The sequence below is a fragment of the Nomascus leucogenys genome, chromosome 11, assembly GCF_006542625.1.
Source record: "Nomascus leucogenys isolate Asia chromosome 11, Asia_NLE_v1, whole genome shotgun sequence".
NCBI classification, from domain to species: Eukaryota; Metazoa; Chordata; class Mammalia; order Primates; family Hylobatidae; genus Nomascus; species Nomascus leucogenys.
The window spans coordinates 75,902,964-75,930,900 of NC_044391.1; the positions used below are offsets into that span (position 1 = coordinate 75,902,964).

General features: G+C 36.2%; 1 protein-coding gene and 1 pseudogene across 1 annotated transcript in view; both read right to left on the bottom strand.

Annotated features, from left to right (window-relative positions):
- Positions 1-5,746: 5,746 nt before the first annotated feature.
- GPR149 (G protein-coupled receptor 149) overlaps positions 5,747-27,937 on the bottom strand; it is a 94,668-nt gene continuing 72,477 nt past the window's right edge. The window contains exon 4 of the mRNA XM_003256319.3: positions 5,747-6,346. Coding sequence (XP_003256367.2) covers positions 5,774-6,346 — 573 coding nt within the window. The 3' untranslated portion in view covers positions 5,747-5,773. The remainder of the gene's footprint in view (positions 6,347-27,937) is intronic.
- Positions 23,181-25,910, bottom strand: LOC105740480 (annotated as a pseudogene).

A 27,937-nucleotide genomic window follows, 5' to 3' on the forward strand; every position in this document is an offset into this window, starting at 1 on the left:
GTTCAAGACCAGCCTGGACAATGTAGTAAAACCCCATCTCTACCAAAAATTAGCTGGATGTGGTGGCAGGTGCCTGTAATCCCAGCTACTCAGGAGGCTGAGGCAGGAGAATTGCTTGAACCTGGGAGGCAGAGGTTGCAGTAAGCCGAGATCGCACCACTGCACTCTAGCCAGGGCGACAGAACGAGACTCCGTCTCAAAAAAGAAAAAAAAAAAAAAAAGAAACAGAAAAAAGAAAGTTTTTGGAAGTTTGTATTTCTACTAAATGTTGGAGAATACAATTTACCTCTGAGGCATATTTTTTCCCTTATTCTTGAAAAATTACCCAGTGAGACTATGCATATGTGAAGGTAGAGCAAAGGTCCTCCTCTGTAACAAAGTGTTTCAAAAACAACATGCCTCTGGATATCTAAACTGCTCTATATGACATTGCAAACGATTGTGTTCAAAGTTTTTTTGTATTCGGATCTTTGACTGCTCATTTCCGGAAAGTGACTGCGTATTCTTGAGAGGAATGTATGTTTCTATGAGTGTGTATGAATGTTTGTGTATGTGTATTCTCTATGTATTTGAAATTAAGACTTCAAGACTGTAGGAAAGACTAGTAGATATGATCTTCTTTGTATATTAAGCTATAAAAGAGATTGTATAAACAAACTAACATACATTTGGAGCAGTATAGTCTGAACTAGAGTGTTGACGTCACAGATTCAGGGTTAAGACCATACAATTCAAAGTTGGGAAAATGTATCATTGTTCAATTACCATGTGCAGTGCCTCTGCCTCTGCAGCTTATAAAAATGGGCAGGGAGCGCTATTTACATTCTATTATGGTATAGTATGTGATTGTCTAGTTGGTTATAGGGCATGTAACAGAGACAGGCTAGCTAGCTCTTCACCATATTTTGGGTTCTTCTTCCTGTAAACAGCTAGATATATTTCCTAGTCTTCTCTGGAATCAGCTGTGGTTCCGTATTGAGTTCTATCCAATAGCAGAAGCTGCAATGACTGAGGTGCAGTTCTTCCAAGCCAGTCTCACTAAACACTCCAGTGCAGAATACTTCATGTCCTTTTCCCATCTGTTAGCTGAGGCAGATGAGCATAATGATCATAAGAACTGTACATTAAAAATGTAAAACTACATGAACCTAGGCCCCTGAACCATATCTTAAAGAAGAAAGGCTCTACTGATAAGGAACATTCATTTAACTGCTGCTGCTCTCTGCCTTCCAAATCTTGTACAAATGCCTCTCATTGTTAGATGCTAAACCTGAACTTTGAGGAAAAGAGGGTCTTGGAAATAAAGTTTTCTGTCTTCTAGCCTCTGTGATACATAGAGGAGTTGAGAAACATTGAGATATTGCAGAGTATTGACAGAAAATAAATGTGATAATTGTTTTTCCCTCGAGCTACAGACTTCATAGATAGGCTTTTAAGAAATGTGTAATTTATTTCATGTTACCAAGGAAATCCTCTCCACTTATTGAATCAGAATACAATTCTGATGCCATCCCTACTACTACCACCCTAAACCTAACCAACATCATCTCTAGCCCAGACTAGTAAAATAGCCTAACTGTTCTTTCTGTGGTGGTCTTTGTGTCTGTACAGTCTTTGACCCTTGCAATATACAATCATTTTTGAAATCAGATCATGTCACTTTTTTGCTCAGAACCCTCCAATGGCTTTTCACTTCATTTAGAACAAGACTAGATGTTCATACCTGGTCTGCACGGCCAGTTTCCTCCTGCCATTATCTGTTTGCCTTTACCTCCAACCACTCTCTCCCTTTCTCACTCAGCTGCATTCACATTGACCTCCTTAATGGTTTCACAAATTACAAAAGGCATACTCCTACTTCTGGATACTTGCTGTTCCCTTTGCTGGGACTGTGATTTCCCTAGATAATCACATAGCATGTTTCCTCACTTTATTTGAGACTCTGATAAAATGTTACTTTATCAGTGAAGGCTTTTCTGACTAAATTATTGAAAAAAGCGCTCTTCCCATCTTTGTCCCTTTATTCTAATTCTACTCTTTGGCCATTGTTACCTCTGGTCCCTATTTTCTGTCAATACACTTAATACCAGCATACATATATATGTACCACACACTTATCACTGCCATATGTATATACGTAAATATATAGTAAAGAACTTAACCTACCCAAAGAGAGGTTTGGCCTTTGTCCTTGGCTTCAGGGGAGGTAATTTCTAAGCCCTTGGAATGTCACGGCTGTGACAAACAAATGTCTTTGTTTGTCTGGGAGCCTTGGACCAGCAGATAGTAACAATGTGTTTTTGAGAGGGGACTTTTGGGCATTCTGTATCAACTTGGCCCCCTGGGGAGCCAGAAAGAGACATCAGTCATGTGAGTAGTCAACCATGCTTACCCTTGCTCCTACCATGATACAGCCCCAGGAAGGACGCTGGACATCAAGGTTCAGTTGAGATTTTCTGCTTGGCAATAGTCTGTGCAAGTTGTCACACATTGACGCCAAAGAAAGTAATGCCGTCCATGACTCCGTGGGGAGAGTACCATAGAAGTTCCACATTTGCAACTTTTCCTGGACTTGGCTCTATGACCTCTTCTCTAGGCTGATTTTATTCTGTATCCTTTTGCTGTAATAAACCATAACCATGAGTACACAGTTTTCTATGAATTCTGTGAGTCCTTCTAGTGAATTATTGAAACTAGCAGTGGTTTTGGGAATTCCTTGAATTTGCGATTTATGTCAGGAGTGAGAGCAATCTTTTGTGGACTGTGTTCTCTGACTTTGTGGTTGTCTCAAACTCACAGTAAATATAAATACATATATTTGTTTTGCTTGAGTTTTGTTCAAAAGTTATAAAACCAAGTATCTGGAACAATTTTTAGTATGTAGTAGTCATTTATTAAATATTAGAATGAAGAAATGAATGAAGGTAGCTGAAAAGTATAAGAAATTAAGAGAAAATCGATTTATAAAATCCAATATTACAGAACCACGCCAAGAAAAGCTTCCAAAAAATGCATAACTAAGACTCTTTTATTATATTTTAAGTAATATTGTGGCATTTGCTGTCTTCAAAGAGTTGCCTCTGTCAGTCACAACTCTCAGAAGTCTTAGGGATTATGTATTAAGTGTTTATGCTATTTGGGAGTCTTGGGGATTACGTGTTTGCAGTTTATAGGAGTCACCACCAGATAGCGATATTTTTATTAGGTAATAAGTTTTTGCCTTCAGATACATCGATTTATAGAGAAAAGAGAAAACTATACAAAATATAGTATTTATTAATAAGAAGAACAATATAACTATACAAGGGTAAGGTATTTGGCTATATCACAAGATATCTAGAAAGGTATTTCTTCTACTAGAAACACACTTTTATAATCAATCACTCTAAAGAGTAAGTGGACTTAAGGAAAATTATGTAGTTTAACCTTCTCCTCCCTTAACAAGGATTTGGAATGTCATTCATGCTTAGGCATAGCTCTAGTAGATTTTTCTTGTATATTCAGCTATTGTTGGCTTGGAGTTTGAAGTGTTACAGGTTAGTAATATGATGCTGATTAGCCTTTCAAACTAAGACTTTGGGCTAAATAATACTGGTGTTGTTTCAATGCAGCAGAATTTTTACGTGCATCCATTATACAGTTAATTCAACAACCAAGGGCAATTAAATGGGAATATCCTAATTATTTTTCCAATTCCCCCAGTTTAAGCCCTTGTCCAGTTAAAATAAAATGAGGGGGAAAATGTGTATTATTGTCTTCTATCTATTTCTTAATGCTCTTTAAACCTTGATTTCTGTTACAATCTCTGTCCCATTCAAATTGCTGTGCAGTTATAAAGAATTTGTTTGCCTTCAAATCTTTGCTATTTTCTTCAGTTTTATTATGATCCTGTGTCTAATTTCCTTTTTCCCTGAAATTGCATTTTAAAGCAGCAATATCACCTTTCTCTTTCAGAAAATTATATATCTAAGTTTACGATATCAAAGCCTATCTTTTACAAAGCATTATTAGAATATTCAATTCAGTTTTTCTTTTATAAAGACATTTAAATGCTACTGATTTATAATATCTGATTGATCTGTCCATTTGTCACTGTGTTAAAATAGCTGTTAATATTGGTGATACAGTCCTTTGAAATAAAATATATTTGTAATGAGAATACATTTGACTTTGAATTTATATGTTACACATTATTTGAGGCTTGCTTTACAAACATTATTAATGGTAATACATATGTTTCCCAAATTTAGATAACTAGATATTCAGAAGTTAAAGATCGAGAAAGTCCATTGAGATAATTATTTTGAAAATGACTCGTCCTTGTGGCAACAAAAGATGAAACATTCTGAAAGCCCATGTCAAGTAATTTTGAATTCTAATTCAACCTAATAAAACAGAAACCAAAATAAATCATTCTAAAACACAATTCATTCAATCTGTAAATAAATAAATACAGTATGTGAGTGGGGTGAAGGGCACAAAGTCTAAGACTATGTAAAGTGTCAACTCAGTAACTTTGGAAAATAAACTTTTAGGTAATACATTTCATATATGTTCACAGGAAGGTTAGAATAAAGCAATTTGAAGAAAAATCACTTTATAATTTTTGAAATACACATTACTATTATTCTGCCAAGGTGATTCCTGCATTTTTGCAATGTAATGCATTCTAGAATTATCTTGAAATGTATACCTTACAATCACTTAATAAAATAAGTTCGATTGTTTCTTTGAGACAACACATCTTCAGAGAAGAAACAAAAAAGCACCTAAACTTGATATAATATTTGAAGTAAACTTTTCTATTTCAAGAATGACGAAGAAAGTTCGCCCAATCCACAGCTTTAAAAACAGGTACTTTTGTTTTAGACTTAGAGGATTTTGGTCAGCTGTATCCAGAAGCCTGCCATGTTTGGATGCACCTCTCATAACTGAATCTGCCAGTATTTTTGCCCAATTTCCACTCAAGTTAAAAAAAAAAAAGAAACAATTTTAGGATAAAGTATACAATTACACAATTACAACTTTTTTCCAATAATGTTTGAGTTAAAGATACTTCTAATTCCACCTCTAACACACAACATGTTTGTTTTATGGGACAGTCTTGACATACTGAAAAGATGAAAGGAAAACTGTTATAGGTAAGAAAAAAGAAAAAAACAGTAAACAATTTATATTTGGTAGAAATGAAGGAAACAACTATTTATAGACTAGGAACATGCGTGTTTCCCAGTTGGAAGCTAATTTTTCATTTTACAGAAGAATGTAAAGCTAAAGCAGTAAGTGTAATAAGCTTGTTTTGCTAGCCACATTTAGGCAAGTTCCTTCAAATACAATTTGGGGTTTTGTTACATTTCTTCCATTCCCAAAATTCCCTTTTTTCCCCTTTGCAGTAAAAGCCAACATTATATATAGAAACATATGCATGGAACAATATATTCACTGAGTTTATACAATTTTCTGTTTACTAGGAAGTTGACAAACAAGCGAAAACATTAGTAAACTAGGTCAACATTTGATTTATAAAATATTTTTTGGAAATTAGATAAGAAGTAAAATCTTTTCATTACCACAGTGTGTGATCTTTAGGTAACACATCAAATGCACTTGAGTGTTTACACTAGTTCCAGTTGTTCCCACAAAAAAATTAACTATTAAATCAGTAAAACTTATGTAAACCAACAAATAAAAGGAAATCAGTCTCATAACTAAGGTGTTAGTTTCACAGTTGATGTTGCAGATCCATTCTTGCTCCTGTTAGACCAAATACCCACTAACTACCCTTGCTTTCTTCCTCTCTTTTTCTGTAAGCTTTATTTAACAACTGGATTTCCTCCTGGTAGCCATCCCTCTCTTGATGCTGCCTTTTACTGTTCTGCCTGTGTGCTTCTACGGTGTCTGGAATGGAGATATTGATATCACCATCAGGATTACTGGTGGGCAAAAAGAGGGAGTATGAGGCCGTTTCCCCTAGATCACATGAAACAAATCTGTTTTCTTTCCTGGAGTAACGTAGGGATGGAGATCTGACTTGTGTGGAGGACTGGCTGATGTTACTAATGATTGACACAGTGTCCAAGGCCTCTTCATTATCGCAAATTTCAAGAACCTCCAAGTGTATTTTCACACTGGTGTCCACAAACGTGGATGAAGAATCTTCTGAGTTTGGTTCATGGCCAACACTTTTCGATCGATAGACTTCTATTTTCTTAGAGGCTGGAGTTATTTTTTGCCCTTCTGCACTTACCTCATAGGTAGAAAGAGATAGGGTTTTCCCTGTAGGTGCGTGGAGAGACACAGTCCCCTGGAATGCACACAAGGGAATGGCAAGGGCACCACCGGAACGCTGGGGACAAAAACAAAATTGTTATTATTGAAAGCTAGTTTCTGAGGTTGAGACATTTAGAAATTCATTTTGTTCATCAGAATGATAAAGCTTTTCTATTTCAGATCCATTTCCCTAGAAACATTTTACATATATGGGATTTAAATACTGCCACCAAAGCACCATACCTCAGTTTCTCCTAGGTCAAATCAGACACTTAATGAGGGTAGTTAGGAACCTTTATTTGAAGATGAGGGGCATATTTCCCCAGTTAAAGGCAAAGGCGTGTACTGATGGGAAGCAATAGATGTTTTCAAAGGCAGAATTTGAACATAAAATTGAATGCATATTTACAATCTGAAATTACTTTTATATTTTTGTTACATACTCAGTTACATTAAAACGTTTGAAAAAGTTGGAAGAAATGTAGACTGTGTTATCAACATGAACTTTTTTTTCTGTTTAGTATGCCAAAGTAAATGATAATTGTGAAACAGTGACTTAAGGACAAAAGATATTTCAACTGTTAGGGATGAGCATACTTAAGAGGAACCAAATGTCACCAGAACTGCGCTACAAAGAGCGTACTTTTCCACAGAGAAATCAGTCATTACAGTAAACCCAATAATAAAGAATACTATTCCACCTCTTTCAAAAACTTGCCTAAAAGTGTAAACATTTTCCATTATGCTTTGTGTATTAAGATTTTTTTAAAACTGTACTTACCACAGAGAGGTGCTTCAGAAATGAAGAAAATAAGATTGATTCTTAAAATAGTCTGTACTTTCTATTGCTGATTCATGTCTTCATACTTTCAACTGACATGTTTTGATTTTTGATTATGTGTTAGTCCCGGAAGATGATAATGTACCAAACTTCTAGAGCAGTAATTCTCAAAACTGAGTCTCCAACCCAGCATCATCAGCAGCTTCTGGTAACTTGTCAGAAATACAGGTTTTTAGCATTATCCCAGACCTACTCAATTAGGTCTCAACCCAGGTACAGAGTCAAGCAATCTGTATTTTAACAAGCCCTTCAGGTGATTCTGTTGCATACTAAAGTTTGGGATTGATTGCTCTAACTAAAGAAATGTAGTCCAGAAAAAAAGGGGTGGTGGTGGAGGTAAACAGGCACTTTTTTTATAAGTGCTTACCACCTGTAAAACCTACCGTTACTAATTGGATTGGCCTAAATATGTCTGTCCACCTGGGGAACTGGCATGGGAGATAATGGAATTTTTCCAATTTAGGATGAGCAGCTTTCTCAATTTTCCTGGGACTGTCCCATATTTAGCACTGAAATTTCTGCATCCCAGGAAATCCCTCGGTCTTAGACAAATGGGCAGGAGTCGGGGCAGTGGGAGATTGATCACTCTACTTGCTATGGGCATTTTCAATCTGGACCCAACACTGGCTAGAGGAAGACAGGTTCTCACTATTGGAGAACAGTTTAGATTATTTTCTATTTAAAGAAGTTTGAAAAAGAATGAGTTTCATTGGGGGTGACTTCATGCTCTACTTCTTTTTTTTTTTTTTTTTTTTTTGAGACGAAGTCTCCCTTTGTCGCCCAGGCTGGAGTGCAGTGGCTCGATCTCGGCTCACTGCAAGCTCTGCCTCCCGGGTCCATGCCATTCTCCTGCCTCAGCCTCCCAAGTAGCTGGGACTACAGGCGCCCACCACCACGCCCGGCTAATTTTTTTGTATTTTTTTAGTAGAGACAGGGTTTCACTGCGTTAGCCAGGATGGTCTTGTTCTCCTGACCTCGTGATCCTCCCGCCTCTGCCTCCCAGAGTGCTGGGATTACAGGCATGAGCCACCGTGCCCGGCCCATGCTCTACTTCTTGAATTGAGAGACTAGAAAAAAATACAGTCTGGGCTGTTTGAGACATATGATCAGTTCCTGGTGATTCTCTGTGGAGTGGTCTTGAATTCTCTTTACTCAGAAGGAGACCTGGGAACCTAACTGTAGAGCCTTACACAATAAAGTTTTGGAAATTTTGAAAATTTACACTATAATATTCAGTCCAGCCGTCTGCCAAGACAAAGAACTTCATTGACTCTACATGTGTAATGCTGGCTGAAGTAAGTGAGACAGCGGGACCACACAGGTTCATCACAGCATCAGACTACTATTAATATTTGAGTGGTGGCAACTTTTGGCAAGAGAGAAGTAGGTTTAGTAGGTTTCATTCCTATTGTTATACATCCACTTGTTAAACATTTGCTAAGTAAGGATGTACATGATTCTGAGCTTGCATTGGATGTATGGAGATGCTATCTCTTAAGACCCCACAGATGATTGGATGAGAAAATCATGTAAAGAAACAAAAAATAAAAATTTTAGTTCTAAATGTAGTAACTGAGAGATAGGTACCAAGTTCTATAAGGTCCAAGGAATGACTATCTCGGGTAGGGAGATTTCATATTGTGGAGGGGGGACATGTGAAATTGATCTTAAAAATCAAGAAAAGATTTACAGTTTTGATTGTTTGTTTTTGAGACAGAGTCTTGCTCTGTTACCCATGCTGGAGTGCAATGGCACCGTCTTGGCTCACTGCAACCTCTGCCTCCTGGGTTCAAATGATTCTCCTGCCTCAGGCTCCTGAGTAGCTGAGACTACAGGTGTGTGCCACCACACCCGGCTAGTTTCTGTATTTTTAGTAGAGACAGGGTTTCACTATGTTGGCCAGGCTGGTCTCGAACTTCTGACCTCACGATCTGCCTGCCTCAGCCTCCCAAAGTGCTGGGATTACAGCCGTGAGCCATCGTGCCTGGCCAAGATTTACAATTTTAAAACCTTGCTTTCTGAGTGATAAATCACAAAGGGTTATATTGAAAACTTTCCATCCTGAGAAAACAGTTTTGTTATCAAAGACTGAAACTTCTGTTTTTTTTCCTAAATCAAAATTGACTGAAACATTATTCAATCAGAAAATTTGACTGTCATTTAATAATATCATTCAATAATGTGAATTATAAATTTAAGAATAATATTATTATTTAATAATGTGAATTATAAATACAGCCTAAGAGATATAGTTAATTTGAAAGCTGAACTTTCTGACATTTTACTTTATTACGGAATTTAAAAAAAAAACCAAACTCGGTGCTTAAAAAATGTTTCTAAAACTTAATAATGTGATGATAAAACTGAGTTATTAGACAGTACCCAGCAGTATAGGCATGGCTATCTTAAAGAAACTTTTGCTAGAGCTCTAACAGCGTAATTATGTCATTATATGTGCCAACTTGCATCACTGATAAGTAGTTGATATAAAAGCAAAAGTAATGAAGAATTTTCCTGCACCTGATTTTATGCATCCACACAATGCAGATTTCAATAACTTCCCCATGCTAACCTTACCTTAAAATGAACAAACAAGCTTTACTGAGTTATCAAATGACAGCTCATTAAAATTGGCATTTGAGAATTGCATAGTGCCAGAGTCTGGCTATATATGAAGTCTGATTTTTCTGAAAGAGCACACAAAGTCTCGAGTTATTAAAATCATTTCATGAAACATTCTTATTCAAACAAGTAGTGTTTATATGAGAGTTATAGAGGTAAAACCATAGACAACAACAACAAAAAATAAACAACATAATTAAAAAATGGCCAAGAAACTTGAATAGACATTTCTCAAAAGAAAACACGCAAATAGCCGAGAAGCACATAAAAAGATGCTGAGCATCACTAATCATTAGACAAATGCAGGTCAAAACTATAATGAGATACCACCTCACACCCATTAGGATGGCTACTATCAAAATAGAAAATAACAAATGTTGTTAAGGATGTAGAGAAATTGGAACATGTGAGCACTTTTGGTGGCAGTGTGAAATGATACAGCTGATATGGAAAATAAGATGGCATTTTCTTAAAAAATTAAAAAATAAAATTACCAAGTGATCCAGGAATTCCAGTTCTGGGCAGATACTCAAAAGAATTGAAAATAGGGTCTCAAAGAGATATTTGTTCATAGCAGCATTATTTATAATAGGTAAAATATGAAAGCAACCCATATCCATTGATGAATAAATGGATAGCAAAATATGGTGTATATATATAGCATATATAATATATTATTATATATTACATAATATTAATAATACATTAATATTAATATATTAATCATTAATTAATAGTATTTAAATTATATATTATATGTCATATATAAATATTATATATCATATATTAATATATGATATATAATATATAAATATATCATATATCATATATAAATATATTATATATCATATAAAATATTAATATATGTCATATTTAAAAAATGGGATATTATTCAATCTTAAAAAGAAAGAAAATTTGGGCATATGTTACAACATAGAAATTTGAAGGTATTATGCTAAGTGAAATAAGCTAGTCACCAAAAGACAAATACTGTATGATTCCAGTTACATGAGGTACTTAGAGTAGTCAAAATATAAAGACAGAAAGTAGAATGATGGTTTCCAGGGGCTGGAGGGAAGAAGGAATGGAGAGTGATTGTTTAATGGGTAGAATTTCTGTTTTGCAAGAGGAAAAGAGTTCTGGAGATGAATGGTGGTGATAGTTGCACAGCAGTATAAATGTACTTAACACCACTGAACTGTACCCTTAAAAATAGTTAAGATAACGGCCGGGCACGGTGGCTCATGCCTGTAATCCCAGCACTTTGGGAGGCTGAGGCGGGTGGATCACAAGGTTGGGAGTTTGAGACCAGCCTGACCAACATGGTGAATCCCCGTCTCTACTAAAAATACAAAAATTAGCTGGTTGTGGTGGTATGCACCTGTAATCCCAGCTACTTGGGAGGCTGAGGCAGAAGAATCGCTTGAACCTGGGAGGCAGAGGTTGCAGTGAGCTGAGATCACACCATTGCCCTCCAGCCTGGGCGACAGAGCAAGACTCTGTCTCAAAAAAGGAAAAAATATAGTTAAGATAGTAGATTTCATTTTCAAATTTTACCACAACTAAAAAACGAGGGAAAAACACAGAGGCAGATTATATAGAAACAGATCTAAGTGTACATCTTTATATTATTAATTCAAAATTGATAGGTTAGTTTTGGCAAAACAGTACTGTCACTTTAATTTGGTCATTTTAATGATGCTGGTTTTGAAAGTAGTAAACGTAAAAATTTGGTTTGGTTTTAGATTTGTATAAGAACTATAAGTGTAAGAAGTTTACATCAATTTTATTTGTATATCTTTAAGCAAAATCACAAAAATTTGATTTGACAGCAAGATTCATGAAGTTTTTTCCTTTACAAGGGACTAGTATACTATTTAAGTTAGAGAAACATTTCTCTAGGTAAGAGAAAATAGGAGCTTGAACTGAAAGAGAAGTAATAGGGATACAGATACAAGGAGGAAGCTGACAGAGTCTTCCACCTTTCTTAGGAATATGGAGTGAAGACTAATACAGAGTTAAAAGCTAAGAGATTGGGAGGCCAAGGTGGGCGGATCACCTGAGGTCAGGAGTTTGAGACCAGCCTGGCTAACATGGTGAAACCACATCTCTACCAAAAATGCAAAAATTAGCCAGGTGTGGTGGCGGGTGCCTGTAGTCCCAGCTACTTGGGGGGGTGAGGCAGGAGAATGGCGTAAACCTGGGAGGCGGAGCTTGCAGTGATCCAAGATAGCGCCACTGCACTCCAGCCTGGGTGACAGAGCAAGACTCCATCTCAAAAAAAAAAAAAAAAAAAAAAAGGTAAGAGGAAAAACTAATTGAACCACTATTATGTACTAAGAACTGGGTAAGCCGGTAGGTCCAAAGCAATGCAACGATGAGTGAGACTTTCATACCTTAAGAGCCCATAGAATACAGAAATGCTCAAGCTCATAAACAATTGCATGTCCATGTGTTTGATGCTACAATAGACCCAGGCTGGGGTATTATGAGACTATGGAATGGGGTGCCTAACGTAGGTAGGGTGAGAAAAAAGAAGACTTGAGAATCCTTCCCAGAGCAGGGCTCGATTTTTATAGATAATATCCATATTATTGTCTAACATTGTTCTAGAGGTCCTGGCTGTGCAAAAAATCCAGAAAAAAATAAGACATATATATATAATGAGCAGGAAGAGACAACATTATTGTAATTTACAGATGAAAATATTATCTTCCTAGAAAATTCTGGAGAAGTAATCTAAAAAAAATAGAGAGTTTAGTAAGGTGGCTGAATTTTAGGTAAAAATATTAAGAAATCAATAGCTATTGCCAATCAAAAAATAATTTTTAAAAGGTACCATCCAAAATAGCAACAATACTATAGAGTATGTGAGACTTTATGAAGAAAAAACAGCAATAATAAAAGAAGTGTTGAATAAGTAAGAGAGAAAGAATAATGTTTCTGCATGAGAAAACTATCTCATGACTCTGGCAGTTTTCTTTTAATTTATTGATTTAATACAATATTAATAAAAGTTCCACTGAAATTTTATTTTGGAAGTTTCTCTTAAGATATAGTTGCAGAGGTAAAAGCTTGCAGATAACCAAGAAAACTTGGAAACAAACAATAAGGTGGATTCCCAAGTATAATGTGTAGCTACAGCAATTAATACAGGGTGTTCATCGCAAGATTTGGTAAATCCATGAAGGAAAACAGACAGCCAAGAAAGTAGATATAGTGTACTCTGAAGATGGCATTTCAAAATAAGCAGGGTAATTATACTTTAAAAACAAACAAACAAAAAACAGAATAAGTTACTCAAATAAACTTTTTACATATTTTTCATTATCCATTACAAAATTAAGTTAGATAGCTTTCTCATGTTACATGCCAAAAATTTTAAAAAATTCTTAATAATTCTTTTAAAGTGCTGAGTGAGTAAGACCTTTCCAAATCTGGAATGAAAACTGGAAACCACAAAGTAAAAGATGGACAGATTTGATTGCAAAAAACTTTAAAATGTCTGTATAGAAATATATGCTATAAACAAGAGTGAAAGACTTAAGGCAGCTTAGAAGAATATATTTGTAGTCTATATAGAACAAAGTTTAATAGTGATGCTATGGAGAATTCTTCTAAATCGGTAAGATAAACAATCTAGTAGAAAAATGGAAAAGGGAAGTGGGCAAAACAAAGAAAAATGGAGAGTAAACACATAAAAGTATGTGCAATTTTACCAATTATTTTTTTTTATTATTATTTTTTTTATTGAGACAGAGTTTTGCTCTGTTACCCAGGCTGGAGTGTGGTAGTACATGCGATCTCAGATCACTGAAACCTCCATCTCCCAAGTTCAAGTGATTCTTGTGCCTTAGCCTCTCAAGTAGCTGGGATTAAAGGCGTGCTCCACCAGGACTGGCTAATTTTTGTATTTTTAGTAAAGACAGGGTTTTACCATGTCGGCCAGGCTGGTCTTGAACTCCTGACCTCAGGTGATTCACCCTCCTCAGCCTCCCAAAGTGCTAGGATTACACATGGCCACCATGCCCGGCCTCACAAATAATTTTAAAAGTAAGTAAAAACAATGGTAATTTTAGCTTTTCAGAATGCCCTCCACAAAACATAAACAGAAAAAAAAACCCAGCAGAAATAAAAAGATTGATGCCACCTTTAGAGTATATTTTGATTGTGCATTTGACTATAAAATAAAAACTACATATACTTACCATTGATCCTATGTCTGTGAGTCGGTTCCTCCAAATACCAGAACATCATGTTTGTTTATTTCAGCACTTTTGTAAGCCCCAAATTAGAAACAATCTAAAGATCTACATTTAGAAAATAGTTTAATAAATTGTGATACAGTTATGTTCTGAAAAGCTGTCTTGAACAGATGAGGTAAGGCTGTAAGTTCTGCCACGGTAAAATAATTTCCATATGTTTTAAGATATAAAAGCAAGCAAATTGCGAAACAAGTGTACAGTATGATCTAGTTTTCTTGTTAAAAATAATCATGAGAAATCAGCCCAGAAAATTAAGCACGTATAGGAATGAAAATAGATTCACAGACATACAAGCATACCTATATATGACAGGCATAGAAAAAAAGTTTGAGAGGCTACACACCAGGAATTGTTTCCTCTGGGAGTGAATAGTGGCTTGGCATTTCACTTTCAGTAATTCTATATTTCTAAATTATTTTCTCATTATCATGATTACTCTTTTGATCAAGGAAGTTTATTAGGTAGTGAGGGAGGCAGAGATTACAAAATATTACTAGAAAGGCATCCGGGAGGTAGGGGTAGGGTACTGAGTGTGTGTTGTTGATGGTGGATGCTGGTAGGTAGCCGCAGGGTTCATCATCTGGAGTATGTGTTGGGGTTTGTTCTATTTTTAGTTTAAGAGACAGGAGACAAGTTGGGTAGAGGGCACTATTTCAAAAATTTGCCCTAATGGTTTGGCTGACTAGAATGAGAATCTCAACTGGGGTATAGCTAATTCCCCATTCACATTTGAAAAGGGTAGAGTCTGGGTGCGGTTGTTCATCCCTGTAATCCCTTTGTCAGTCAGCACTTTGGGAGACTGAAGAAGTAGAATCACATGAGCCCAGAAATTTGAGACAAGCCTGGGCAACATAGTGGGACCCTGTCTCTAAAAAAATTCTTTAAATTAGATGAGCATGGTAGTATGTGTTTCTGTAGTGCCAGCTACTGCGGAGGCTGAGGTAGGAGCATCACTTGAGCCCAGGAGATAGAGGCTGCCGTGAGCCATGATTGCGCCACTGCATTCCAACCTGGGTGACAGTAAGACCTTGTCACCACCCCCAACCCCCCAAAAAAAAGAAAGAAAAAGAAAAAATGTAGAGAATGGCACTTATGACTGGAAAGAAATATTTTAAAATTATCTGAAACGAAAAGTGATTAAATAATCCTATGGTTCTAGTAAGACAAATATTTATAGCACTCTGAAAGTGTCCAGTGTCTGTAATAAGTCAGATTATCCTCACTAATTTTACTAGAAAACTGTTATAAACATTTGAGTCCAACAAACTGTCAATGTAAAGTTCAAGTAAAGAGTCTCATCTCAGGAAACAATAACAACGAACAAGGAAATACTATACAACTTGAGTCACAAACCACAATGTAGCCAACATATTTGAAAATCATTCAAAAAGTTTAAGGACAACTTCAAAAAGAAACTTCAAAAGTAAGGCAATAGTGTCTTAACAGAAAATGAACATTAATTGAAAGAAGTAGAATATGATACAAAAACTGTTAATATTGGTTTAATTTATGTTCATGTTTGTAATGAGTTGAATAGCATCCCCTTTCAAATTCGTGTTCCCCTGTAAACTGTGAATATGACCTTATTTGGAAATAGGGTTTTTGCAGGTGTAAGCAAGTTGTATGAGGTCATACTGAATGAGGATGGGCCTTATCCAATGACTCTTATCCTTTTAAGAAGAGGGAAATTTGGATGCAGATGTACCTGGGGTAAGACAGTCATGTGAAGATGCAGATAACAATTGGAGTTATGCTGTCACCAGCCAAGGAACACCAAGCATTTCTGGGAGCCACCAGAAGCTAGGGAGAGGCAAGAAAGGATCCTCCCCAAGAGCTTATAGAGGGAGCATGGTCTTCCCAACACCCTATTTCAGACTTCTGGTTTCTAGAAATGTGAGACAACAAATTTTTGTTGTTTTCAACCATCTTAATTTGTGATAATTTGTTACGGCAGCCCTAGGAAACTAATTCCATTTTGTATGCAAACAGTACAAAAATACATTTGGAAAAAAACTTATTTTTAAAAGTCCTTCAACAGACCATCTTTTTCTGGACACTGGGGCCATGTGGCCCTTTCTGTCAAATCCACATGTGATGTAATCTCTTCAAAAGAAGTGAACATTCTCTTGTTGATCTTTGTCTTCTCTCCTACCTATAACAGTGTCTGGCATATGACAGGCCCTCAAAAATATTTATTGAATGGATAAACAAAAGTGTGCATAAATTGGCAACACTGACCTTATGTCCTTTTCAGATTCCATATTTTAACTTTTCGCACAAAAAATAGGATCATCTTTTAAAACATTGCTGTTTAAAATTTATACTTAAACAGCCTTATATAATAAATGAATAAATGATGATAGTTACAAGCACATCAGAAGGTCGTATTAGAATAGATTGTTTTTATGAAAATAGAATATTATGGCACTGAATTGTATGTGAAAGTTATTGCATGATAAAGAATGATATATTCAGAGAGCATAAAATGATTCATTTTGTAGTCTCTGCTTTCTTTTCATTTAAAAGTCTATGAATTAGCATATTCTGTCAGGAATAATGATAATCCATTATTGCTATATTCTTGAGTGTAGGTGGCAAGGAGCTTTTTTATTTGGTAATAAAGAACAGTCTTTAAGCCACACAAATGCTCCAGGAGAAGACAGCATGCCATGTAAACACACTAGCACACATAATCTTCTGTGATAATTGATTCACACTTACTGATCTTCATCACATTGAATGTTTTGATTTCTTCACTATGAGCCTTCAGGTGAATCCAGGGTGAAATTATAATATAAAAAGAGTTGCAGAAAATTTTTCTCCTAAGAAGGTGAAGTAGTCTGTTGATAATCTGAATCATTCAATTTTAGAAAGACATTATATAGCACCTAGGATCATGGCACTTATCAGAAACCATGGCATTTTAATTTCTTATTTTATGAAACAAGAACTCATACCCAGAGAGGTCAAACACTTGCCCAGGGCCACACAGATAGTATCAGGACTGGCATCAGGACTCAAGGATTCTTAACTCTCAGTTAAGTGCTCTTTCTATTATTTGTATCATGTTGTTATTTTAAAAGAAATCTGCTCTAGCTAAGAGTCAGTTGTAGGTTTTCTGACCTAGAAGGTAGAATTCTGTCACTAACTCATGAGTAACCCGAATGACTGACAATTTTAATCTCAATTAAACTCATGTAGATGATCATTAGGTGATTTAGGTGACTTTAGGCCTCTTAAATTACAGACATTGAGGAATTTAAGTGGAACACGACCATTTAAGATGATTAGTAGAGATAAGGACATTGAGAGGGAAAAAAATAGCACTAAGAACAAGAACTTTGTGAGAAAAACAAAAGTAGATTTTTGATAATTTACTTTTTGGAATTTATTTTTTATTCAATATGCAAAACTATGTAGTTACTGTTTTCACATATTCAACTCGCAGAATATACCTTGTGTCATTCTGTCATTTTCATTTAAATGTTTAATGAACACAAATTAGAGAAAACCCATGAATTCCTCAAGGAAAGAGAGAACAAGGGCAAGAAAATGAGGGCCTTCATCAAGGGTCTATAAGAGGCATGAAATGTGCTAAGAATTTTCACACATTTCACATTTAATCCTCAAAGGTCTTCAAGCTACAAATTAAGGTTTTTCTTTTCTTTTCTTTTCTTTTTTTTTTTTTTTTTTGAGATGGAGTGGCACTCTGTCACTCAGGCTGGAGTGAGTGGCACAATCTTGGCTCACTGCAATCTCTGCCTCCTTCAAGTGATTCTCGTGCCTCAGCCTCCCAAGTAGCTGGTATTACAGGTGTGCCCCACCACGCCTGGCTAAATTTTTGTATTTTTAGTAGATAAAAGGTTTTGTCATGTTGGCCAGGCTGGTCTTGAGCTCCTGACCTCAGATAATCTGCTCTCCTTGGCCTCCCACAGTGCTAGGATTACAGGCATGTGCCACAGCATCTGGCCAGCTTATTCTTTTTGATGATGAAAACTCTAACAACTGAGTAACAGATTTTTAGGACTGATATCCATCCCCCAAAATATTTACTGATCCTGCTGAATAAGAGCCTTGTATCAACCTTCTTGCTAAGCACTGTCTGTGCACTTTCTTATTTAATATTCACAACAACCTTAAAAAATAGAGATAGTAATTATCCTGAACTCATAGATGATATAATTGAGTCATAGGGAGGTAATAAGGGAAGGTAATGAATATATATGAAGTGTCTACTATATGCTGGCACTGCACTTGGCATTTTACATGTTGTATTAGCTGGTTCTCATGCTGCTAATAAAGACACACCCGAGGCTAGGTAATTTATAAAGGAAAGAGATTTAATTGACTCACAGTTCAGCATGGCTGGGGAGGCCTCAGGAAACTTAGAATCATGGTGGAAGAGGACGCAAGCACATCCCTCTTCACATGGTGGCAGCAAGAAGTGCTGAGCAAAAGGGGGAAATGCCCCTTAAAAAATCATCAGATCTCATGAGAATCCACTCACTATCACGAGAACAGCAGCATGGGGGTAACTACCCCCATGATTCAATTACCTCCTACCGGGTTCCTCTCATGATGGGTGGGCATTATGGGAACTAAAATTCAAGATGAGATTTAGGTGGGGACACCGCCAAACCATATTACATGTGAAATCTACTGCATGTGAAATATATAAGATAATCACACAGGTGGTAAAATTATTTACATTTTGCAAACAAATAAATTTAAATGTGAAGAGATTAACTAACTTGCCCAGGTAATATAGGAAGGTAAAGTTTTCACTGCGATCTAAATTCAGCTCGCATTCCAAATCCTTTCCATGATGCCACTGAGGATCTAAGATGAATTGGAGAAAGGAGAGTGTGGTGGAAGGGAGCGCCAATAGAAGGTTTCTAAAATCATATGTGGAAAGAAAAAACAAGATCTGAACTTCAGTAGGTAGCAAAAATGGCAAACGTGGGTTGGACTATAAAAGTATTGCAAAGGCAAAACTATTGAGGCTGTGGAGGGTAGTGGTGAAGTACTGCTGTGGAGTTGCATACATCTGAGTCACTATCTCTATAATCCTTACTTCTCTAAGTCTCAGTTGTCTCACTTGCAAAATATAAAGATTAAATGAGTTAATGCATGTGAAATGATTAGGGGAGTGCCTCATACATAGTAAGTGCTCCATAAATGTTAGTTATTATTGGAAGGTGAGTAAGAGAGGAATCCAAGATGTTTTTAAGCTTTCTAATCCTAGTGTCTAGTCCAGTAGTTGAGACTAGGAAGAGCTAGATAATAAAACATGATTTCTACAATCTTTATCTCTGAATTAGACAGCAGATTCCTCTGCAGTAGTTTATTCTTATAGTCTAAATAAACCAATTGAAAGCCAGACATTGCCAGAATGGATTAAAAACACAACTCAATTATATATTGTCTATAAGAAACTCATTTCAAATATAATACTATAAGCAGGTTGAAAGTAAAAAAAGAAGATCTATCATGCAAACATCAATCAAAGGAAAAACAAGAGTGGCTATATTAATATCAGATAAAATAGACTTCAGACCAAAGAAAGTTATCAGAGACAGGGAAAATTACTATATAATAATAAAGCGATCAATCCGCTTAGAAGACACAGCAATCCTAAATATGTATAGAGCAAGCAACAGAACTGTTAAATATATAAAGCCAAATTGATAGAACTGAAAGGAGAAATAGTCAAATTTACAAATACAGTTGGAGACTTCAACCCCTCTCTCACAACAATTCATAGGATAACTAGAAAGGAAATCAGCAAGAGTGTAGAAGAGCACCATTAATCAATAAGATCTAATCAACATTTGTAGAAAATGTTATAGATAGAAAATTTTCATTTATAGGACACTCCATCCAACAGCAACAGAATACACATTATTTTCAAGTGCCCACGAACCATATACTGAGATAGACTATATCTAGGCCATAAAACAAACCCTAGGGAATTTAAAAGAAATACAATTAAACAGTATGTTCTCTGACCACAACAGAAATAAGGTAGAAATAAATAGCAGAAAGATAGCAAGACAATCTCCAAGCTCTTGGAAACTAAAGTAAACACTTCTAAATCATCTAAGAGTTAAAAAGGGAGTCTTGAGGGAAATTAAAAAAAAAAGTCAATGAAAATGAAAATACAACATATTGAAATTTGTGCTAGGGAAAATCTGAGAGAGAAATTTAAAGCACTAAATGCATACATTAGAAAAGAGTAATAGTCTTAAACCAATAGTCTAGCCTCCCACCTTGATAATCTAGAAAAAGAAGAGCAAAATAAACTGAAAGCAAATATAAAGGAGGAAAATAGATAAAAGCTGAAATCAATGACATTGAAAACAGAAAAACAAAGAGGAAATTAATGAAACAAAAAGTTATTTTTTTAACAGATCGATAAAATTGAAAAATCTCTAGCAGCAATGACAAAGAGAAGACACAGATTACCAGTATTAGGAATGAAACAGAATATCACTGCAGGCTCTGCAGCCATTGAAAGTATCATAAGGGAATACTACAAACACCTTTACACATTTAAATTTGACAACTTACATGAAATAGATTGATTCCTTGAAAAACACAAACTACTACAATGTGCCTAAGGCGAAGTAGATAATTTGAATAGCCCTGTAACTATTAAGATAATTAAACTCATAGTTTAAAAACCTTCAAAAAGAAATCTGGGCTTATGTGTTTTCTCTGGAGAAATCTAGCAAATATTTAAGTAAGGATTAGTATAAATTCTGCACAATCTCTTACAGAAAATGTAAGATGAAGGAATGCTTCTTGATTCATTTTATAAACCTAGTTTTACCCTAATAATAAAACTCTACAGACAGTACAAAAAATAAAACTATGGATTAGTGTCATTCATGAATACAGATGCAAGCATCCTTAACAAATATTAGCAAACAGAATTCAGCAATCTATAAAAAGAATTATGTACAATGATCAAGCAGGGTTTCTTTCAGAAATTCAAGGCTGCATCGATATTTATTTATTTACTTATTTCAGATAGGATTTTGCACTGTCAGCCAGGCTGAGTGCAGTGCTATGCTCACAGCTCACTGTAGCCTCCACCTCTATCTGTACAAAAAATAAAAAAATTTAGCTAGGCATGGTGGTGTGTGCCTGTAATCCCAGCTACTGAGGAGGCTGAGGTGAGAGGATCACTTGAGCCTGGGGGTTTGAGGCTGCAGTGAGCCATAATCATGCCACTGCACTCAGCCTCAGTGACAGAGTGAAACCCTGTCTCAAAAATAAAAAAGAAAAGAAAAGGAAACAAAAATTGTACAGACCAGAAAGGAAGAAATGAAACTGCTGCAACTTGCAGATGACATGATTGATTTATGTAGAAAATCCCAAGGAATCAACAAAAAATCCTCAAGCAATGATTGAGCTAAGCAAGGTCACCACAGGATATAAGATACATGTACAAAATCATTTGTACTTCTATGACTAGCAATGAACACTTGGATGTCAAAATAAAAAATGCAGTACCATTTACAATTGCTAAAAAGGTTAAAGATTTAGGTGTAAATCTTATGAAACATGTATAGGACTAATATACCGGAAACTACATGACACTTTAAAAAGCTGACAATCTGAATAAATGAAGAGACATATTGTGTCCATGGACTGGAAGACTTGACAGTAAAGATATCAATTCTGTAGAAATTGATCTATACATTTAATATAATTCCTATCAAAATCCCAGCAAAATATTTTTGCAGTTATAGACAAGATCATTCTAAAATTAAAATGAAAAGGTACATGAACCAGAATAGCTAAAATTATTTTGAAAAAATAAATACAGTTGATCTTTGGTATCTGTGGGGTATTGGTTCCAGGACCTCCTGTGGATGGCAAAATCTTCAGATGCTCAAGTCTCTTATATAAAATGGCATAATATGTGTATATAATCTGTGCACCTCCTCCCATATACTTTAAAATCATCTCTAGATTACTTATAATACCTAATATCATGTAAATGCTATGTCAATAGCTGTTTACTATATTGTTTAGGGAATATTGACAAGAAAAATGTCTGTATGTGTTTAGTACAGGCACAATTTTGTATCTGAATATTTTTGATCCAAAGTTGGCTGAATTCATATATAGGAACCCACAGATACAGAGAGTTGACTGTATAATGGGAGGAGTCAGGATATCTAATTTCAATATAGCTACAATAATCAAAATTGTGTTGTTGCTAGAGGGATAGAGACATAGAAAAATGAAACACAATAGAGAATCCAAATGTAGACTCACTCAAATATACCCAACTGACTTTTTACAAAGGTACAAAAACAATTCAATGGAGGAAAGTTAGCCTTTTCAATTAGCAGTGTTAGGGCAATTACACATCCACATGCAAAAAAAAAAAAAAGCTACAACTGTTTCATAGTTTATTCAAAAATTAACTCACAATGAATCATAAATATAAAATGTAAAACTAAAAATTTTATTTGAAAAACATTGGAGAAAATCTTTGAGATCTAAGGCTAGGAAGGAGTTATTAGACTTGACACAAAAAGCATGATCCATAAAAGGATATTTGATAAACTGGACTTCATTAAATTAAAACTTGTTTTGTGGGAAAGCAAATTTTGATTCAGGGGGTCTATGGTTGAACCTGAGATTCTGCACTTACTAAAAGTTTTCAGATGATGCTGAAGCTGCTGGTGTAGGAACCATACTTTGAATAGCAAAAGACAGACAATCTGTTTGGCTCCTTACAGTCCTAAAATTACAGGGATAAATAATTTAATGGACAAATAAATTTTGCTATTTTATAGGGTTCACAATTTAGAGAAGTAGAGGAGATAATTCCAGTTGAAGGAATAACAGAAACCCCTCAAAATCCAATTTTATAGCTGCTTTAATAAAATGAGAAACAAAATCTTATCTTTTCAAATTATCTAATATTCTCATTTTTTTCTAAAAAGAGATAATAAAAGGAGGTTTTTTAATTCAAAGGTATAACTGAATAGATAGATTTGTTTACAACTGTTCTCGTGAAACACTTTTTTAAAAAAATACGACCAACTTCTTTGCAAATAGCAGACACATACCTCAACCATCATGAGCTAATTTTTGGTGGATAATGTACATAATTAGGCAGAAATAGGCAAGCTCACACTGGAAGATTAACTATCAAATATTCAGTCAAAACTCCATTTGTGGCCCTCACTTCTTGATCGAGTTCTATTCCCACTTCATCTTCTACCATCTTGTCGACTTCCTGAGTGACTCCCTTGTCAACTCTGTCTACCTGATAGGCCACCAGATGGACCATCTGAGCAGCCTGACCTGCCTGACCAGCCACTTGACCAGCCATTCCTCTGTTGGGGATTAGAAGATTTGTTTCTATCATAATATTCTTCAATTTCAGGTAATTTGGCTGGCACTGAGAGTATCCAGTTGAAATCATGCCACTCTGCCTGTAATCTTTCTGATTCAGTTGTAGGAATATCAAAGCAAACACCCATATTTCCTTTCAGGAGGCATGTACTGGTAATCTGAGACACTGCATTACTACTTAGCTTTCTGTTAAGTTCATTCCAGGCACAGGTGACATCCTGTATTTCCTCTAGGCTTTCCAGAGTCATGGTCATCAGAGGCGATCAAAGATCGTGGTTCAAAACTTGATGCACCAGAAATGTGGGCTAAAATTGCAGCCAATGCATCCACTGCCCCTTTCTCTTCTATCAGTCTCTGAGCTGATGGTCAGAGAAAATCAACAGCAGCATAAGAAACGGAAGTCAGAAACCTGATGGTATCCATGCTTTTAGATTTAACTAAATCCATTGTAGAAGGAACACCTACACATTTAAAAGTAATTCCTGCTTTTTGTTCCACATATCTTAGTTGACCTCTTTCTCTTGGTTGATAAAAACATATACAAATCCCTGTCCAGCTCTACCTGTGCATCCAGAGGATGGATACAGGCCTCAACATCCTGAGGAGGAGAATGTTGAGTCACCAGGTCTACTTCAGGAATGTGCAAACTACGGGCAGCCACGTTGGTTGCCACCAAAACTTTAAAACTATCTTCTCTGAAGCCTTTTAGTGTAATTTCTCTTTGTGACTGTATAATGTCCCCATGTAAATACTGGGCATTCTGTTTTATGTGTGGATTCATGGCCATTTCAGTTACATTCTTCTTGGTCTCACAGAAAATACTAGCCCTCCATTTAGACCCACTGTAGACTTGAAGGGCATCTCCAATAACTTCTGGCCTCTGAGACCAATGACACTGAATGGCCAAGTGTTCCACAGTAGTTGCAGCCTTTTGAGTCATTTTTCCAACAAGGTCAACCTGTTCATATCTGGATTTTATGTATTTTTTTTGCAACTTTTATACCCACTGTGGGCAAGTTGCAGAAAAAAGTAAAGTCTCAGGATGGTCTTCAGATTCAGTTTTGTAGGATTTGTGAATCATATCTTCAACTTGTTCATCAAAATCTAAATCTAACGTTTGATCCACTTCATCAAGCACAACATGGCACAGTTTAGAAAGATCCAATCAGCCACTCTGCAGATGATCTTTGATATGACCAGGGGTTCCAACCAAGATGTCAATACCATTTCGCATATGATTAATTTGGCTTTGATATGGTGTTCTACCATAAAAACACACGATGCTGAGTTTCCTAGTTTTGTCTTTGAAGTCTTTGGCTGCCTGATTTGCCAGTTCCCTTGTTGGAGCCAAAACAAGTACCTTAGGTGAGCAGATTTTTAAAAATTGTTTCTTGATTTCTTTGGAGTCTTTCAATCAAGGGGATGGCAAAAAAGAATGTCTTTCCTGTTCCTGTCCATGCTTGAGCTATTAAGTCTTTTCCTTCATATACAGGACAAGGTCCTAACTTGAATAGGAAAGAGATATGTTACCCTTTAATCTTTCAGAAGCTTTACAGTCTCTTCAGAAATATGGAAATAGGAGAAGGCTCCTTCTTTCTGTTCACATGGTAAGGTCTCCTCTAGTTTATTATCACTTGATTTATGAGTAGAACTATCTAAGGATGATACTTGCTTTGATTTTTTTTTTCATATTCATCAATATTTCCATTTGGTAGATCTTTTCTTCCTATGAGATTTAGAGAATTTATCTGAAAGTCTACTAAATCCTTCTTCAGTGTCTCCATTTAGCTTCTCTTTCATTTTAGTTTTTTTTTTTTTTTTGGACTTGGGAGCATCCAGGTCATCTATCACAACATTTTCTCTTGTTTTTGATTTCTCATCCGGGTCATAATGGTGCCTTGACTTCCTTCTGTCACTCCAGCACTGTGTAATGTGTTTTCAGCTTATCTTGTTTAAATCTTCATAACAACCCTATAAGGGAAGTACAGGTCTATAATCCCTTATCCGAAATTATGATACCCATAGAGCTCTTAGTGATAAGGTCAGGGGGTAGATTCTGCTTTCTAAGCTATACAAAATAAATCTCATTCTTTTATTGAATGTCAGCCTTCAAATATTGCCACCTTAGCCTTTTCAGCTGATTTCTTTTTTGCAGGTCAAATGTCTCCAGTAAAAATTTTACCTGTACATTTTCCAGCACCCTGTGATCCTCTGAGTGTTTCAGGATTTTTTTTTTTCCTTTTCCTTTGTTTTTTGGAGGGCAGGGGGGTGGGAGGAGGAAAGATGCTACAACTCCTCTACAGGCTCCTTGAGGGCAGGGACCATCTTGCTTAGTTTAAGCCCCTTGGTGCTCAGCAAAGAGTATGGTACAAATTAGGGTCAATAAATACCTTTTGCCTCTCCTTCTTCTGGCTCTCAGACTCCTCCAAGGGTGTTTCCAGCTCCATAATGTTGCTCCAAGGAGTTTCCCAGGCACTACTGGCCACCACCACCTCCCTCCATGCACAGTGGCCACAACTACCTATGGGCATTGACAGCGTGGAAGGAAGCTGGGCCTAATGCTTTATTCAAATCACACTGATATTGAAAATGATGAACCATTCTGATGAAAAACGATCAAGTTTCTGCATGAAAGCTCATTTTACATTGATTTTACGGCCAAAACATAAGCTTCTGAAATGAATATATCATGATACTTAAGTTACTTTATTTATTTATTTAGAGTTGGAGTCTTACTCTGTCGCCCAGGCTGGAGTGCAGTGGCGCGATGTTGGCTCACTGCAACCTCTGCCTCCTGGGTTCAAGCGGTTCTCCTGCCTCAGCCTCCTGTGTAGCTGGGATTACAGGTGTGTGCCACCAGGCCCAGCTAATTTTGGTAATTTTAATAGGGATGGGGTTTCACCATGCTGGTCAGGCTGTTCTCAAACTCCTGACCTCATGATCCACCCGCCTTGGCCTCCCAAAGTGCTGGGATTACAGGTGTGAGCCACCGTGCCCGACCACTTTATTTCTTATTATTAAAATTTGTATTCTCATATTTTCAATTCATACTTTTTAGCCCTGTGTGAATCCGTGTGACAATCATCACAGTCTGCAAGAAATCCTTAGGGAGTTTTGGATTTAACTGTGTTGTTGCTCTTGGGATTATTAGACAGGGTTTTCCATTCTCTGTTCTAATAGAAATGAAACCTCTAGTTTTATCTCTTAAAATGGCATTTCAAATCAGATATGATATGTATCCAAATTTATTTCCATTTATTTATTTTATCCATTATTTCTGTTTTTCTAACAAAATAAAAGAGGATAAACTAGCTTGAAAGAAAGCATACACTGATTCTAATTTAACAAGAAAATAAAATTTCTTCAGGAAGAAATGAATCCTAAGAAATGAAATAATTTTTTATATCCTAATGATAAGCACTCATTCAATTGGACGTTAGGAATATCCTACAAAAAATGTTTGCAAGAAAAAAATTTCTCATACCTAATTAACCAGAATTAGGTCCGAAATGATATATTTTCATTTGTAAGACAGTTTCAAAGGATAAATACAATGTTTTTGTAAGGTTGCTATACTCCAGAAAAGGTGTTAAAGTTTACATTGATGTTATACATGTAAGTATGGAAGGCAAGAATACTTTTGTCAAACATCATACTGGGATACAAAGAGCATCAAACTAAAAAGCAAATTTAAAGAGGCAAATAGAGTAGGCAGTGTCCTCGGGTAGAGGAGGCTAGTGACAGTGAATAAGAGTAAATGAGCACTTGGGACCTTATTGGTGTGATGAAATGTTCTAAAACTGATTTATGGTGATGTCTGTACAAGTTGGTAAACTTACTAGAAATCATTGCATTGTTCACTTGAAGTGGATGACTTATGGGCTATGTTAGTCCATTTTCATGCTGCTATGAAGACATAGCTGAGACTGGATAATTTATAAAGAAAAGAATTTTAATTAACTCACAGTTCTGCATGGCAAGGGAGGCCTCAGGAAACTTATGGCAGAAGGCACGTGAAACAGGGACGTCTTACATGGCAGCAGGAAAGAGAAATGAGTGAGAGCAAGGGAAATGCCAGATGCTTATAACATCATCAGATTTTGTGAGAACTCACTCATGATCATGAGAACAGTATGGGGGAAACCACCCACATGATTCAATTACCTCCACCTGGTCCCTCCCTTGACACATGGGTATTACGGGGATTATAATTCAAGGTGAGATTTGGGTGGGGCCAAATAATCAAATTATATCACAGGCTATGTAAAATATTCCTCAATGAAGTATTCTTAAGAAAAGAGCATTTTGGCCAGGCATGGTGCCTCATGTCTCCAATCCCAGCACTTTGGGAGGTTGAGGCAGGCAGATCACTTAAGGCCAGGAGTTTGAGACCAGCCTGGCCAATATGGAGAAATGTCAATCTACAAAAATCACAAAAAAATTAGCCAGGTATGGTGGCATATGCTTCTAATCCCAGCAATTTGGCAGGCTGACGCACGAGAATAGTTTGAACCCTGGAGGCTGAGGTTGCAGTGAGCACCACTGCACTCCAGCCGTG